We start from the raw sequence: 15,207 nt of genomic DNA, 5'->3' as shown, positions 1-15,207 counted from the left end.
ATGACACCAGTCAAGCTTGCAAAAATTTATCATTTCCCCGATAATAAATGTTGGAAATGCAAAGAGACTGAAGGTACATTCTTTCACCTTCAGTGGACAGGATTAAGGCTTTCTGGGAGACGATATATAATGAAATGAAAAGGGTATTTACCGTATTTTTCGCTCTATAACACGCAGATTTTTTCTCCTAAAAAGGAAGGGGAAATGTCTGTGCGTGTTATGCAGCGAATGTGTGGTCTCTGGAGCCGAAAAATAAGGCAAAAATCAAATCGCACTTCACGGAGAAGGGAAACCTGAAAAGAGGAAGCGGCTGCTTTCCTGCATTCTGCCTCAGGGTCTTACTGCCCGCCCTCTCTGTTTCGTTGCTGTGTTTGCTCAAACGGAACAAAGAGCAGGGGAAGCCCCTCCCCTCCAGGCAAGCAGAGGGGAAAGCAGAGCGTCGCTCTATCCTGTCCCTGCTCCGGAGGGAACAATGTTTGTGAAGGGAAGAGAGATTACAGGTTCGGCTTAAAATTCTGATTTGACTTCCTGCTTTTTGTTTTTGGAGACACACAGCATTCAAATATGCTTTCTTCCATTTAAAAGTGGCTGGCTTGTGTGGGTGGGTGGGGGGAAACTTTTGCCTTCCTTTCCTCACGTTATAGCCCTCTCCTGCATTCTTAGCCTTCTGTGTTTTTCCTTCCCTCCCCACTTAAAATGTGGTTACAAAGCATGGATCCACATGGATCCTCAGGATCTTTGCATTGGGTCACCCCAAATTCACCATCAGAGCACACAGCATGTCCATGGCTACAGCCTGCCCCCCCAAAATCACACACCCATTGTTGCCTGGGGCTGCAATGGTGCAAAAACGTGGTTACAAAGCATGGATCCACATGGATCCTCAGGATCTTTGCATTGGGTCAGCCAAAATTCACCATCAGAGCACATAGCATGTCCATGGCTACAGCCTGTCCCCCCCCAAAAAAATCACGCACCCACTGTTGCCTGGGGCTGCAATGGTGCAAAAACGTGGTTACAAAGCATGGATCCACAGGGATTCTCAGGATTTTTGCATTGGGTCACCCCAAATTCACCATCAGAGCACATAGCATGTCCATGGCTACAGCCTGCCCCCCCCAAATCACGCACCCACTGTTGCCTGGGGCTGCAATGGTGCAAAAACGTGGTTACAAAGCATGGATCCACAGGGATTCTCAGGATTTTTGCATTGGGTCACCCCAAATTCACCATCAGATCACATGTCTGTGGCCACAGCATGAAGCACAAAAATGATACGTCCACTGTTTCATTCAGAATATTTTTTCCCTTGTTTTCCTCCTCTAAAAACGATGTGCGTGTTATGGTCAGGTGCGTGTTATAGAGCGAAAAATACGGTAAATATACCTTCCTGAAGAAACCAGAGGCCTTTCTCCTGGGCTTAGTCGGCCAATTGGTGCCAAAGAAGGATAGAACCTTTTTAATGTATGCAACAACAGCAGCAAGAATACTCATCGCAAAGTATTGGAAGACACAAGATCTACCCACCCTGGAAGAGTGGCAGATGAAGGTGATGGACTATATGGAACTGGCGGAAATGACTGGCAGAATCCGAGACCAGGGAAAAGAGTCGGTGGAAGAAGATTGGAAGAAATTTAAAGACTACTTAAAGAAATATTGTAAAATTAATGAATGTTAAAATGATGTTGAATTGAACCTAAATGGTATTTGGTAACAAAAGCATTATGAATAGGTTTAAGTGATCTGTTAAAGAAGAAACTATGAAAAATAGATAATGTTGCAATATGAGGTTAAGATAAGTGAAAAAAGGGAATAATTTGTTGAATAGAATTCTGGATTGGGAATACAAAAGAGGGAGGTGTGAGGAAGTCCAAGAAACATGTGACTGGAATTAAGTTATGGAACATATGATGTTTTCTTTTCTTTTCTTTTTTTTCTCTCTCTTTGTTTTTTTGCTTTATGCTGTTTATTCTCTGTCTCTATGTTATTCTGTTTATCTTATCTAAAACTTTAATAAATATATATTTAAACAAAATGGGCACCTCCTGGTTCTCTACCTTTTTCTTCCCAGCACACCTTGCTAAAGACTGTATTTTCCTGACACCTCAAACGCACACTCCATCACCATGGCAACCTCTGTCAGAAAACAGACAGGTATGGATGTAAGAATTTTGTTAGTAATTCTGAAGTCCTTCTTCTTCTCTTCAGATGCAAAGCATTGCACCAGATGCCCAGAAGATCAGCATGCAAATCAAGCAAGAGACAAATGTGTCCCCAAGATTATAACATTTCTCACTTATGAAGAACCCTTGGGGATCCTCCTGGTGTCCTTTGCCCTCTTCTTGTCCTTGACCACTGGCATTGTGAAAGGAATCTTCGTTAAATACAAGGAAACTCCCATAGTCAAAGCTAACAATCGGGACTTATCCTATATCCTCCTCAGCTCCCTTCTGCTTTCCTTTTTGTCCTCCTTCCTGTTCATCGGCCGGCCAAGAAGAGCAACCTGTCTTCTCCGACAAACAGCCTTCAGCATCATCTTCTCAGTTGCCGTCTCTTCTGTTTTGGCAAAAACCATCACTGTGGTGCTGGCCTTCCTGGCCACAAAGCCAGGGAACAAGGTGAGGAGATGGCTGGGGAAGAGTCTGGCCAACTCCGTTGTCCTTTCCTGTTCCAGTATGCAGGTTGTCATCTGCACCATCTGGCTGGGAGTCTCCCCACCCTTCCCAGACTCCGACATGCACTCCCAAGCTAGAGAGATCATCCTTCTATGCAATGAGGGATCTGTTGCCATGTTCTACACTGTCCTTGGCTACATGGGCTTCCTGGCTGCCATCTGCTTCACGGTGGCTTTCCTAGCCAGGAAGCTGCCTGGGGCCTTCAATGAGGCCAAGCTGATCACCTTCAGCATGCTGGTCTTCTGCAGTGTTTGGGTGTCTTTTGTTCCCACCTACCTGAGCACCAAGGGGAAGTACATGGTGGCTGTGCAGATCTTCTCTATGTTGGCCTCCAGTGCTGGGCTTCTGGGCTGCATCTTCCTTCCCAAGTGCTACATTATCATCCTCAGGCCCGATCTGAACACAAAGGCACATCTAACTACAAAAAGTGATGGTGGTAGTGTCTGATTCTTAGCTTCTTTGAAGATTCATGGCTTTACATATATAATACAATGTTGTTAACGTGGACCAAACATTGCTGTCAGGATGCTGTCAGCAGTTTCCAGCTGGTTGCCCAGGAAAGTATAAAGACTTTGGTCATCTTGGTCTTTCACAGCACAGCACCAACCACTCTGTCAAAGGCGTCTCTTTATTCGACCAACACCCTGTGGGGGTCTGCATGAGCTGGGTACACCTCTGAGGAGAACAAGGTTTTGAGATGCTCAAATGCCTGTTGTGCCTCAGCTGTCAACTGGAATGGCTTCTTGCCCTACAAGCAATCCGTGAGGGGTGTAGTGAATCTCAAATAGGCTGACATGAACTTGTGGTAATATTTGGCCAATGCTACAAACCTCTGCAGGTCTTTCTTTATCTTGGGCTCCTGCCGCGAAACTACGCTCTGCACCTTAGCTGGATCCATATGCACCCCCTCACTTGTGAGGTGATACCCCAGGAAATCTTTGCGAATTCTGCATTTTGTGGATTTATTGTGCTGCTTAATTGTTCTATGTGTGATCTTAACAATAAATTTTGTTGTATAAGCCATTGAAATGCTTCTTCTCAGTTATCAGGGTTGGCTGGCTGCCCCGTGGCTCCTGCTACGCCATCTGTCATGATTTATGACCTAACAGCCAATTAAAGTTGACTCAGGACAATTTGTCAGGATGCTGTAAGCAGCTTCTGGCTGGTTGCCCAGGAAAGCATAAAGAAAAGGAAAGGTTTCTTACCGTCCTTTTTTATTTCAATTTTTACAGAGAGACTATAGAACTCAGCCTCTTGGATAATGGTGTTGTCCCGAGTGAATCTCCACCCTTGTCTCTCCCACTTCCTCATTCGTCACTTCTACGGGTGTTGCTACGTGCCCGCTGTCTTTGAGCTCTTTGCTCTCCTACTTTTAAGGCTTGCCAGGTTCTAGGAGATGGAGGGTCCTGGATGCTTTCTAATGACATTGTATCAACTAGCTGCCGCTCCACTTCTGCCGCTTCCTCCTTGTCTACCATTATTTCCCAACTTTTCCCCTCATTTGCCTCTGAGCTGTGACCTCTATACTGTTATAAATCTATACTGTCTTCCTCTTCTCTGGAAGAGTCAAGATGGCGAGGCGTTCTACACCATTCCTCCTCTGCCCAGACCCTGACACCTGGTTTATGGCAGGAAAATTGCAAAAGCTCTAAATTCATAAAATCATTGTTCATAAATGTCTTGCCAGAAACCTCTCTACCATCTACACTTCCAAAACAACCAGTATTAGCGACCTGTTAGCAGTAGTCGTCATAAGTCAATAGGCTCATGTTGGAAATATTCAAGAGTGATCAAGCCGCCACATATTTCAAGACAGCCAGGACTACCTTCTTCCATGAGGATGCATTGAAAACTCCTGAATCCACCCACTCATACCCTCTTGGCAAGCTTTAATAAATCAAGCAGGGCAACGGTTGGGAGATCACATGTATGGGACCACAATAAGATTGTGAAAGGAAGTAGTAATGAATGATGAAAGTGAATGTATAACAAGGATAGAGAGGCCCTACAGTCCTATCCATCTTATAATCTGATGGACATGTTAATGAAGATGTCCATTTCACTGAACTGAACTGGTGTAAATCAATATTGTCTTTAAATGCTGACTGTGGATTGCACTGTTGGCATTACAGGAAACTTTTACACATACATAGATTGAAATGCCCATCAGTGAGTTTTAACAATCATGTTTTTCCCCCAGTGGTTCAAAGAGCAATAGAACCTCAACAGGTTCCACATCTTCAAGAATCTGCCCCAAACTCCACTAACACCTACAGTAAAACACACTGTTCTTGAATGTATAATGGATTGTTACATACTGGACCCCATAGATAACACTGATGTTAATAGGCTTCCTCAGCCCAACTATGTATGATTGAAGTTCTTCCAGGGAAGGAGCAATCTTCAAGGTCTATAACAGATTTCTCTGTCCTGACTTTTCCAACACTCAGCGTCATTGGAATCTGAGTTGAATTGAATCTCTAGTTCGCTGCTACTATATTACTAAGCTAAAGCCAGATATTATTGCTACTGTATAAATCCAATGGACCAGTCAGCTGATTGGGCTATCTCATGAACCCGAACTTCTATTACCTCATGTGAGTATCTCATGGCTTATCTCGGTGTTAGAGACCTCCATTGGATGCCAATGAGTGTATAGTTCTGAGGCAGTGTGGTGTAGTGATCAGGGAGTTGGACTGGGGCCTAGGACACAAGGGTTTAAATTCCCGCTTAAAGGCCAAACTTCTAGTATTATTACTGGGAAGGAGGAAAACTTTTCCTATCCATATTATCCACACCATACAGGACTTTATACACCTCTATCATGTCCTGTCTTGCTGGTCTTGGTCCATCATAACTATTCTATAGTTCCCTGGACTTGAGAGTCACATCATTGAGTTCTCACAAACACGTTTTGCTTTGGCTATTCTATGGTTTGTTTCTTTCTTTCTTTCTTTCTTTCTTTCTTTCTTTCTTTCAAATAATTTTTATTAGATTTTCCACTTAAATCATATTCACATTTTTTTTACATACTTCTTTAACTTAATATATTACTCCATAAGAGCATCAACATCCTTCCCTCCCTCTTTCTGACTTCCACATATCTTTCCATATTTTTCACATTTCTATAATCACTTATTTACCCTTTGTCAAATTATAATATTTCACCTTCTTGTCGGTAAACCTGTTCCTTATATTTACATTACAAAACATTTCAATTCAGGCCTACAAACGTTTTCAAAAGTTTACAATTTTCTTTCATATAAAATATAAATTTGTTCCAGTCCTTTTGAAACAGTACGTCACACTGATTCCGGATCTTCCCCGTCAACTTGGCCATCTCTACATACTCCACCATCTTGACCTGCCAATCTTCCAGTGTTGGGAGTTCCTGCTGCTTCCGTTTCTGAGCCAGAAGTGTTCTTGCAGCCGTTGTGGCATACATAAACATATTTACCTCTCTTTTATGTATTTCTTCACCAATTAAACCTAATAAAAATGCCTCTTTTTATTGAACTTATATTTCAAAACCTTTTTTAACTCATTATATATTATATCCCAGAAGGCTTTCACTTTGGAGCAAGTCCACCACATATGGAGGAAATTCTTCTCCTTACACTTCCAACAATTTTTGTCTTGATTAATATAGATTTTAGCAAGTTTGGCAGGTGTGCCAAATGATGATGATGTACCATTATCATCATTTAAGATGATGTACCATCGGTACATCATCTTAAATACATTTTCTTTGAGTGACACACATGCTGCAAATTTGATTTAGTCCACAGTTTTTCAAAATCAATAGTGTGACCCAGATCCTGGACCCAACTAATCATAACACTAGCTATTCATAGTTCCTTGGACTTTACTGAAGTTAATGTTTCCTCAAGTTGAGCAGGGCCCAGATTGAGAGTCCCATCTTTGAGTTCTCACAAACATGTTTTGCTCTGGCTCTGCAGCTGCCCATTGAGTCACACACCGATTCCAGGGAGTTGCAGAGGAGGTGGACCTTCTTAACCCTATAATTATCAAAATCATGGTGATTTGCTTATCTAGTCCCGGGATTTCCCCAACGATGGCCTTGGAGTCCACAAATAACAAAACATCAGAATCACAGGCAGCATCAGATAACTTATTGTCACAAGCCTGAAAGAAGAACTGGGTCATAAATATCAGAAGCCTCTTGTTTCTATGGGAGGTTTCCTTTTTCTACCTTTGCTTCTGAAGCTACTGTAGGAGTTCTGCTGTCACATGAGTGTATGATTCTTGCAGGTATAGCCAGGATGATATTTCTGCTGCTGCTGTTTCTGCTGCTAATGCCCCATGGAGCCAGTAGGATGCTGAAAGCAAAATGCCCATTGAACAGAAATATAGGAACCGATCCGTTGAATTATTACAGGCCAGGAGACCACCTCATTAGTCAGGTCATATTTCCAAATGCTTTTATAACTTACCCAATCAACTTTTCACGGCATACCAAAAACACTGCTAAGACGTAAGTGACTTTATGTTACTCAGTCCGCATTCACATTTATTGCTGTTTTCCAGAGACAGCATCTAGTTTCTGGCCATGCCTGATTAAACCTTCTCCCTCCATTGCCCCTCTGTTGCCTTCGGAAGAAGATTTGGGGATTGAGAGTCAGCATTCAAGTACCTAGTGACCCCTTGGCATCCTGCAAACAAAGACGTTATTTTTGAACCCTTTCCCTATTTTGGGCTTCAGTTTTCCAGAGATAGGATCTAGTTTCTGGCCATGCCCCTTGGTATCCTGCAAACAAAGAGGTTGTTTCTGAACCCTTCCCGTATTTTGGGCTTCAGTTTCATTAATGCAGCTAAAGCATAGTTGATCATCTCATGTCTCATGAAAAAGGGTGTTTCTTCCTAGTCAAGTATTAACAGCTTTGACAGCTTTGACAGCTTCCCCTATTCCTTTATTCCCAACAGAACTGTCTAAATTAAATGTCTGCAGAGTTTGCCCCAATAGACATAAAACCAGCAAGCTCTTCCTCTGTTCATACAGAGCAAGGAATGCTGCAAGTTGTTTTTATTTAATTGGGAATGGGAGGCTAAAATGATTTTTCGTGTATTCATTTATTTGCAGTTGGTCATCATGGGACACCACAGCATTCCTCTCCATCTTGTTTGCAACCCAAGAGATCACCCGGCATCTTAAGCATTTAGCCAATGTCACCCTGGGCTATAGCATCTATGAGGCCGCTTTTGATGTCAGGACAACTGCCGATGCCTTGCTAGACAGTATTCCAAACTACAGCTGTGGAAGACAGAATAATGTGTTGGCTGTTTTTGAAGCAACTTCTGAAATCTCCCACCAAATTTCAAGCATGTTGGGCATCTACAAAATGCCCCAGGTAGGAATTGGAAGGGAAGAGATCAATTGTGTTTAATTCCTCTCTGCTGTCTCTCCAGCAGTGGTGAGGAACCCCTTCATGCACCCAGAGGTTTCTTAACTGCAAAGCTAACCATCTGGCCATTAGCCATGCTTGTATGGACAGATGGAAGTTTTACTTCAGCAATATCTTAAGGGCAATATCTTAATTTTCCAGGGAGCGCAAAAGAGTAGCACCCAAAAAGAGAGACCAAAGGGGGAAATCACATTGCAAGAAAGTGGAAAGCGAGTTAGAAAACCCTCAGCCACTTCCTAACTCTCTCCCCGGTTTGTCAATAAGAAGATGTGGTTGAAAGTAGCCCCTGGCTCCTAATGAGTTTCTTGTTTCTCAGATGTCTGACAGCTAACTGAACACAGAAGTTTAAGTACTTGCATTCCTCCAAACTGTGCAGCTGCTTAGCTCCTGCCTCTCATTCTGTGTAGTGCCCCATTGTGACTCTAGGAAGAGGTTGGGGTGCCATGAGCCCACAAGGCCCAAATGCCCTGCTCTACACCAGTGTCCATTGGAGCCACTTCCTTCTCTGTAAGCTCCAGGTCCTCTTCTGAACATGATTCCTCCATCAAAGGCATGGCATACATGCAGAAGCCTCTGGTTAGCTACTGTGAGTAGATGGCCCTTTGGCCTGATCATGCAATGAGGCCTTTCTTGTGTATTCCTGAAAACATGACACCAATCCTTTTCTTACTAGATCAGTTTTGGCTCTGCTGCTCAGGATCTGGATGACAAAACCCAGTTCCCTTTTGTCTACCGGATAGTCCCCAAAGAAGAAACCCAGCACTTGGGGATTATCAAGTTGTTGCTACATTTTGGGTGGACGTGGATCGGTCTCTTTGTTCCAGACAATGAAAATGGAGAAAGGTTCCTGAGTGTCTTCACCCTTCTGCTCATCCGCCATGGGATTTGTGTTGCTTTCTTGGAAAAATTTCATATTTCAACCCTGGATCAAATGTCATCCTTACACTGTAAACCATCTGATTTGAGACAAGTCAAGGTTTTTGTTTATTATGGGGACTCTGAGCACAGAATTCGTCCAATCATGATGTTACAAAGAATTCATGAAGTCAGGAAATCTCAGGGGATAATCTGGATCACAACAGATCTTCTGGACATTGATGTGATGTTGTTTGGTGGCACAGATAACTTCCAGCCTGCCCAAGGTTCTTTGTCCTTTGTAATGAATACCGAAAAAAGGACAGAACAGGGTTACTATACTCAACTTTCATTTGAAGCTAGAGCTGCAGCTGCAGAGTTTTTCAAAAGAGTATTCAGTTGTACATGTTCAAACAATGTGCTGTCTGTGGAGGGCTGGACAAGGTGCACAGAAATAGAACAACAGGAAAGTTTGTCCAAGGAGGAGATGGAGGCAATCTGGTCTGAAGACCGCTACAGCACTTACTACGGCGTCCAGTTTGTGGCCCAAGCCTTAAATGTCGCATATTCATCCAGATCCAAATGGATGTTAATGGCGGGTGGAGGAAACAGATTGGAACTTCAAAAGTTGCAGCCATGGCAGGTCTGTCCTCTCCCCTGTTTTGTAAATACCTTCTGGAATCCGTTTCAGATTTTATATTCTTTGTAGTTTACTTCATTGTTATTGTTAAATATGTTTAGATTTCCTATGCCCTGTCTTTAGTAGGAAATGTTAATAAGTTTTTTTAAAATTATTCATCTATTTTTGTGGTCCTAAGATACTTTGAAAATTGATTAAAGTTATTTTAAAAAAAGGTAATTTGGGAAAGTTAGGGAAAATCTTTCAAAGCACAAAATAAGCTATGAAAAATTGTTAAAGAGCATTCTCTTACGTAACGCTTAATTAATTAATTAATTAATTACTATATTTAGTTCAAAACATTTATATACAGTATTGCTTGACTCCTGAAAAAAACCTCAAACCACTTTACAAAAAAGTTAAAATGAAAAGAAATTCACTAAAGAAAACCCTTATTTAAAACACAGAAAGTTGAAATCACAATAGGATAGGTTAAAGCCAATTAAAAGGCATGTTAGCTTTCTACAGTTCCCAAGTGCTTGCTAGGATGTGTCCTCTATATGTGTTTATTTGAGTCATATGTCCTGTGAATTTATAACCTGATAAAGGACCTGTTGTAATGACCAAAAGGTTGTTATCTTTAGCTGACACGAGACCTTGATGTCCTTGATTTAGGACCATTCTCTCAAAACTGGTAAGATGTCTGGAATCTTACTCAATTATCTAAGAAAAACAAGACTATGCCCCCCAAAATATCCAAAGTCATGAAAAGCTTTGCTCAATCATATACCCAGAAATATCCTGCAATTATTTTGTTTAAACATAATTTACTCTCATCTCTTATGGAGTTTGCACACAAGTCTGCTGTTTTCTCACAAAATCCGGATATCATGTTTTATAAAGCTGGTGTTTTCTCTGCCATTCTAGCTTCACACTTTCTTGAAAGAAATTTGGCTTTCCAATTCATCCATAGGAGGGATGTATTCTGATCAGAATGGGGAGCTGACTGCCAACTTTGATATTGTGAACTGGGTCGTATTTCCCAATAGCTCTCACAGCAGAATGAAAGTTGGGAGCATCGAGGGACAGGCATCCTCCGGCATAAAATTCTCCATTAAACCAGAAGCCATTATGTGGCCTGGGAACTTCAGCAAGGTCATTGCATTTATCTGTTTATTTATCGTACTTATATCCCACCTTTTCTCTATGGAGCTTCATGGCTACCTGGGAATTGAACCTTAGTCTCCTGGGTTCTCATCCAACTCTCTAACAACTATGGCACAACTGGCCCTCGTTCCCTTGCTGTGACATCTGTTAAGTTCTGATGATATGCTGATAGGAGCCATTTTCAGTTTAACCCTAAGTGGGCCCTGTGCAGAGTGAGACCCGCTCCTGATTGTGTAAAGCACTGCTGTTTTCCCTCTCTATTTCCCCCCCCCCTCTTTTTTGCAATAGCAGTTCAGATGGAGAGGGGCAAAGAGAGGAGAGGCTGCTCTTACACTTGCATTTTCATCTATCCCTCTGAGTGGATGAACAAGGGCATCAATGGGCCAAATTTGGCAGTGTGGCCCTAGCTGCCATGTGGGCTTCATCAGCTGCCCAGTAACAGCGACTGCTTATAAAAGCACAACAAGTTTAGGATTTGCTGAAATACTTTTGGAAATTGGGATGTAGAAAGGGGAGGTTTGGGGGAGTCGGAGAAGCGAGGTTTATGAAAAAAAGGATACGAAATTATACATGTTTGTTTGTTTTCTTTATTTGTTTGTATTGTCTATAAAAAATTTTGTAAAACCAATAAAAAATGTTTTAAAAAAATATATATAAAAGCACAACAATACGCTTCATAGTGTATGGCTGCCATTCCTCTGGTTTGTCTTGGACACATCTAGGAATGGGCTGCAGAAATCGCACCCAGACAGCTTTTTGCTGAAACAGCAACATGTCCTGGAAAACCTGTACATATGGCAAGCAGAGTGATTAAAAAAATAATATGAGTAACAATTCAAAGAAAAGCCCAAAAACATTTAGATAGGGAAAAAATAAAGCTCAACAACTTTGTCCAAAACATGGCAACCTTTTCCCAGTGACAAAAAAGAACAATAAATCTCAAATGCAGTTTAAAAGGCCACAGTTTGTTTAATCATTTGTGTTCAACGATATTTGTGTTCAACAATTAAAAATGAAATTTTATGTCAGAAAGAAAATGAGCTCTCCACAGTTCTACCAAATTTGAAAGGGTCTCACTCCCATTTTAAAGCTTTCTAACCTGGTCTCAGTATTCTAAAAATGATTTTTATTTGAGCATATTTTTAGCCAGGGCCTTCAGATGATGTCTGTAATTTATGCGGATCTCCTTGGGTGGTCCTTTTCCTTCTTTTTAGGTCGTGCCTCGTTCAAGATGCACTGAAAGCTGTCACCCTGGATATGCCAGAGTTGCTAAAGAAGGAGAGCCCATTTGCTGCTATGATTGTGCTCCTTGTGCAGAAGGGACCATCTCCATTGAGGAAGGTGGGTAACTCCAGAGGAAAGGGAGAGGCAAGATTTCTTGGTATTCCAGGGGTAACACAGGGTTCATGCTCCTTTGGAGAACTGAAGACTCAGGGGAGACTGTCGTAGCTTTAAGAAATAGGATTTATTCACATATTTACACCTTCAGTCCGCATGGAGGGAGTCCAGATCTTAGCACATGATCAAGAGGGACTTGTTTGCCATAGCAGTACAGCTTACTTGAGTCGAAGAAATCTCTCCCAACCAATCTTCAGCCAGCCTAGCCAAAATGGGGGCCTCCTTGTTCTCTGCCTTATTCTTCCCAGCACACCATGCTAAAGACTGTATTTTCCTGACATCTCAAACGCACAGTGCATCACCATGGCAACCTCTGTCAGAAAACAGACAGGTATGAGTGTAAGAATTTTGTTAGTAATTCTGAAGTCATTCTTCTTCATTCAGATGCAAAGATTTGCACCAGATGCCCAGAAGATCATCATGCAAATCAAGCCCGAAACAAATGTGTCCCCAAGACTATAACATTTCTCACTTATGAAGAACCCTTGGGGATTGTGCTGGTTTCTTTTGCTCTCTTCTTGTCCTTGACCACTGGCATTGTGAAAGGAATCTTCATTAAATACAAGGAAACTCCCATAGTAAAAGCTAACAATCGGGACTTATCCTATATCCTCCTCAGCTCCCTCCTGCTTTCCTTTTTGTCCTCCTTCCTCTTCATCGGCCAGCCAAGAAGAGCAACCTGTCTTCTCCGACAAACAGCCTTCAGCATCATCTTCTCAGTTGCTGTCTCTTCTGTTTTGGCAAAAACCATCACTGTGATGCTGGCCTTCCTGGCCACAAAGCCAGGGAACAAGGTGAGGAGATGGCTGGGGAAGAATCTGGCCAACTCCATTGTCCTTTCCTGTTCCAGTATGCAGGTTGTCATCTGCAGCATCTGGCTGGGAATCTCCCCACCCTTCCCAGACTCCGACATGCACTCCCAAGCTAGAGAGATCATCCTTCTATGCAATGAGGGATCTGTTGCCATGTTCTACACTGTCCTTGGCTACATGGGCTTCCTGGCTGCCATCTGCTTCACGGTGGCTTTCCTAGCCAGAAAGCTTCCCGGGTCCTTCAATGAAGCCAAGCTGATCACCTTCAGCATGCTGGTCTTCTGCAGTGTTTGGGTGTCTTTTGTTCCCACCTACCTGAGCACCAAAGGGAAGTTCATGGTAGCTGTGCAGGTCTTCTCTATGTTGGCCTCCAGTGCTGGGCTTCTGGGCTGCATCTTCCTTCCCAAATGCTACATTATCATCCTCAGGCCTGATCTAAACACAAAGGCACAGCTAACTACAAAAAGTGAAGGTGGTAGTTTCTAATTCTTAGCTTCTTTGAAGATTCTTGGCTTCACATAAAATATGATGTTGTAAAGATGGACTCCACCCTGGTTGGTGACAGGACAATTGCAAATGCTCCTAGGTCATAGAATCTATGCTCACAAATTTTCTCCCATAATCATCTCCTTCATTTACACGTCAAAAAAAAACCAGTACTAGCTATGACTTAGTAGTAGTAATCATAAACCAATAATCTCATGTTGAAACATTTCAGGAGTGATAAAGCCACCACATATTTCAAGACAGCCAGGACTACCCTCTTCGATGAGGATGCATTGAAAACTCCTGAATCCACCCACTCATACCCTTTTGACAAGCTTTAATAAGTCAAGCAGGGCAACAGTTGGGAGATCACATGGATGGGACCAACTGAGGTCAAACTATTATCTTGACCCATTTGAGTCTTGTTTCAGACCTTGTTATGCATGGAATCAAAGAAGCATAGATAAAAAATAAAATTGTGAAAGGAACTAGTAATAAATGATGAAAGTGAAGTGAAGAGGCACTGCAGTCATGTTTCTCTCTGATAGACTTCTTACTGAAGATGTCCATTTCACTGAGCTGCACTGGGTAAGCTTATGATATTTAATTTGTCCTTAATCTTCTAACATTCAGCAGCACTGGATGATCCAAAATTCAAGTATTATTCAGCAAGAGGAAGGGGAAAAAATTGCCTATTTCCTCCACAACACGACATGTCTCACCTTATTTGCCTTCATCCCTCTTGACTTCTCTGCTGTTCCTTGAAGTTTTCTGAAATTGTTTCTTCCTCAGGCCTAGCAAGTCACAGACTGACAAGCCTATCAGCGAGTTCTTACAAACATGTTTTCCCCCAGTCCTGCCTCTGCCCCAAAGGCTTCAGGATGATTTGCAGATTTCACAAATTGAACCCAGGACCTTCAGCAGGTATATAGTTCATATTCTGCTGTGCCCCTATATTATTGTTTCATCCATCTAATGCATTTTCGCTCTCTGGACAACTGTAACCTTTGGTAAAAGATACCATAGCCCCGATATTTTACCTTTTCATCATCTGCCACAAATACCCAAAGCGTTAAGCCTGAGTCTGACTCTTAACTGTCTCTCACTTTGCTAGGGTTTGAAGCTCATTCTGTCTGTGACATCATACACTGATGTCACAATGATGCATCTGCATTCATCCATGGTAACGTCACTGGCCAATTCACTCCTGCAACATCTGATGGACTTGTTACTGAAAATGTCCATTTCACTGACCAGAACTGGTGTAAATATATATTGTCTTAAAATGCTGACTGTGGTTCAAAGAGCAATAGAACCTCAACAGCTGAAAACTTCATTTGCTAGCAGTGAGAATCACTTCAGAAGGTTCCACATCTTCAAGAATCTGCCCCAAACTCCACTACCACCTGCAGAGGAGAAAAATATTTTCCTATCCATATTATCTACACCGTATGGGAGTTTATCAACCTCTATCATGTGCTGCCTTGCTCGTCTTGATCCATCATAGCTATTTTATAATTTCCTGGACTTTACTGAAGTTAATGTTTCCTCAATTTTAGCAGGACCCAGATTGACAGCACCATCTTTTGAGTTCTCACAAACATGTTTTGCTCTGGCTCTGCAGCTGCCCATTGAGTCACACACCGATTCCAGGGAGTTGCAGAGGAGGTGGACCTTCTTAACCCTATAATTATCAAAATCATAATTTTGATAATTTATTTAGTCCAAGGATTTCCCCAACAATGGCCTTTGAGTTCACAAATAACATAAAC

At 42.1% G+C, this 15,207-nt stretch overlaps 2 protein-coding genes and 1 long non-coding RNA gene across 3 annotated transcripts in view; 2 read left to right on the top strand and 1 right to left on the bottom strand.

Annotated features, from left to right (window-relative positions):
• LOC309527552 (vomeronasal type-2 receptor 26-like) overlaps positions 1 to 3,122 on the top strand; it is a gene marked incomplete at its 3' end in the record, with an annotated part of 17,111 nt that extends 13,989 nt beyond the window's left edge. The window contains exon 7 of the mRNA XM_082214377.1: positions 2,209 to 3,122. Coding sequence (XP_082070503.1) covers positions 2,209 to 3,122 — 914 coding nt within the window. The remainder of the gene's footprint in view (positions 1 to 2,208) is intronic.
• Positions 1 to 15,207, bottom strand: part of LOC309527454 — a 21,616-nt gene extending 6,409 nt beyond the window's left edge. Inside the window, exon 1 of the long non-coding RNA XR_014217234.1 lies at positions 14,158 to 15,207. This is a non-coding gene — a long non-coding RNA (uncharacterized lncRNA). The remainder of the gene's footprint in view (positions 1 to 14,157) is intronic.
• On the top strand, positions 9,418 to 14,957 carry LOC309527391 (vomeronasal type-2 receptor 26-like). Its single transcript, XM_082214230.1, has 4 exons — positions 9,418 to 9,596; positions 10,500 to 10,727; positions 11,954 to 12,080; positions 12,522 to 14,957. Exons 1-4 carry the CDS (start codon positions 9,441 to 9,443, stop codon positions 13,433 to 13,435), a joined length of 1,425 nt encoding a protein of 474 aa, XP_082070356.1. The 5' UTR covers positions 9,418 to 9,440; the 3' UTR covers positions 13,436 to 14,957.

Source organism: Podarcis vaucheri (assembly GCF_965113315.1).
Source record: "Podarcis vaucheri genome assembly, chromosome: 2".
Classification (NCBI taxonomy): Eukaryota; Metazoa; Chordata; class Lepidosauria; order Squamata; family Lacertidae; genus Podarcis; species Podarcis vaucheri.
Note: the sequence above shows the minus strand (reverse complement) of the source record. Positions and strands in the feature narration are given on the sequence as shown.